Source organism: Oratosquilla oratoria, chromosome 8 (genome assembly GCF_046742065.1).
Source record: "Oratosquilla oratoria isolate Oo_2021 chromosome 8, ASM4674206v1, whole genome shotgun sequence".
Lineage (NCBI taxonomy): Eukaryota > Metazoa > Arthropoda > Malacostraca > Stomatopoda > Squillidae > Oratosquilla > Oratosquilla oratoria.
Genome location: NC_134784.1, coordinates 19,456,897 through 19,459,396, shown reverse-complemented (window position 1 = coordinate 19,459,396; position 2,500 = coordinate 19,456,897). Strand labels below are relative to the sequence as shown.

General features: G+C 35.2%; 1 protein-coding gene across 6 annotated transcripts in view; it reads left to right on the top strand.

The window, feature by feature from the left end:
* LOC143027617 (transmembrane protein 151B-like) overlaps positions 1 to 2,500 on the top strand; it is a 457,079-nt gene that overhangs the window by 420,856 nt on the left and 33,723 nt on the right. For all 6 annotated transcript variants that reach the window (XM_076188984.1, XM_076188982.1, XM_076188986.1 and 3 more), the window contains exon 3: positions 1,437 to 1,559. In XM_076188984.1, the coding sequence (XP_076045099.1) occupies positions 1,437 to 1,559 (123 nt within the window). The remainder of the gene's footprint in view (positions 1 to 1,436; positions 1,560 to 2,500) is intronic.

Here is a 2,500-nt window from a genome sequence, read left to right as displayed (position 1 = left end):
AGAATCAAGAAATCTTCGGTAGCGTGGTTTAATGTGTAGAATTTGTTAGTGATTTGATTCTAACTGTGATATATATTTCACAATGTGTTCAACGGGGTTTGGATTAAACTATTCGCTGTATATCTTAACCATCTCTATAAGCCTGCGTTTCTCAACCTTTTTACCCTTGCGTAACTTTTAAAATAAATTGCATGTCTCAAGGAACCCCTGCGCAAAAAACAAAACAAAAAAAAAACCACATACACCATACTCGTATCTTTCTCATTTTATTTTCATCGTAACAATAGGTTAGATAAGATGATGTGTATCTTACATTATTACAATAACCAAGAATATGTCTTGCGTGTTGAATTATATTACGTATATGAAATTAAGTCAAAAATCAAAAGTGGATTAGCTTATCTCACTTGTTCTCGCTGAACCTTTGGGGACCTTTTGCGGAACCTTTAGGGACCTTTTGCGGAACCTTTAGGGACCTTTTGCGGAACCTTAGGAATCCGGGGGAGCCCTGCTTCTTAAACGCTTCTACAATGTATGACACGATTTTGTGTGAAACCAAAGTAAATATCTCTTCCTTCTCCTGAAAGAAAGACTTTGACTTCATCTTCTAATCTTGCGTTGGGTTGACGTCACCAATTCCTTCATGACTGAAGGAGTTGATCAAAGCCGATTACCATAGTCTGGCGACAACCAGAATAAAATGAACAAGTATACACTACAAGGAGAAGTCTCACACGAGTAGCAAGAATGTTTATATCCCTCAAATATTTTTCATTATTTGTGCAGCTTCACAGAAATAGCATCAAAACTGTAACTTGACCTCGGGTGATGTTGTAGGGAGTAAAGTCTTTAGGTTTCTCGAATTTGTAAAACACACGCACACACACACACACGCACACACACACACACACACACACACACACACACACACACACACACACACACACACACACACACACACACACACACACACACACACACACACACACACACACACACACACACACCTGTATATATATATATATATATATATAGAAATACATATATTCAGGAATGTATATATATATATATGTATATGTATATATATGTATATATATATATATTATATATATATATATATATACATATATATATATATATATATATATATATATATATATATGAAAAGAAACGACCGGAGCAGAGCGCTTTCGTGTATTACATCCAGTGGGAAGAGAAAATGGTGACTAAATATCATAGTGGTCATTACTTTCTTCTCCCACCGTCGACACATGTATCCCTTGTGTCCACATTCCCATTTTCCCACTATACATTATGTTTGTATTCTCTAACTATGTATTTCTACACTGAAGATGTAATACACGAAAGCGCTCTGCTCCGGTTCAGATTTATGTAAAGTTCTCTGACATGTGATCCTTTCTTCTTTCCCCGTTCAGCAACGACCGGTGCGTCAGGGATCGTGCAGGATCCTCCGGCACAGCGGCAACTGGAAGTGTCTTATTCTAAGTCTCCTGATTGTGTCCTGCTTAGCTGCCATCGCCTGGTGTAGGCTCACACAAGTAAGAAAAGATCTTTATTCATTGTTAAGTTTCATATTTTAAATGGTGGAAAAAAGAAATTAAAGAATAAATAAGAAGAGAACCCCAACAGATGGTTTTCCGGAGAGAAGCCTGGTGTAGGCTCACACAAGTAAGAAAATATCTTTATTCCTTGTTAAGTTTCATATTTTAGATAATGACAAAAAACTTAAAGAATAGATAAGAAGAGAACCCCAACAGATGATTTTCTGGAGAGAAGCCTGGTGTAGGCTCACACAAGTAAGAAAATATCTTTATTCCTTGTTAAGTTTCATATTTTAGATAATGACAAAAAACTTAAAGAATAGATAAGAAGAGAACCCCAACAGATGATTTTCTGGGGAGAATCCTAGTGTAGGCTCACACAAGTAAGAAAAGTTCTTTATTTCTTGTTAAGTTTCATATTTGAAATAATGACAAAAAACTCAAAGAATAGATAAGAAGAGAACCCCACCAGATGATTTTCCGGAGAGAAGAAAGAACGGACCAATACGAATATTAAGTCATATTGCATTGACATATAGTATTTTTATAACTAATGATACACTAGCTAATTGCTGTATTGGAAAAGTCGTATTGATTAAATGACTACCTGAATAACTGATTGACTTATTTTGTTTATTTAATTGTATTCACTTAAAAAAAGAGAAACCTTTGTCGATTTGATAACGAGGGCCTGGAAAAAAAATCACCAGTAAAAGCAAAAATTCAAATATTAGAATCCTTGTCCAAATGTTGATGGAATTTAGGATTGGGTGGAATGTTGTGTTCTGGCCACAGTTGCGGTCATTGTTCCTCCCTTTTAAATCTTTGCGTGGTAAGGTGGTGGCATACTGGACACCTGATCATAATGTACATATACATATACATATACATATACATATACATATACATATACATATACATATACATATACATATACA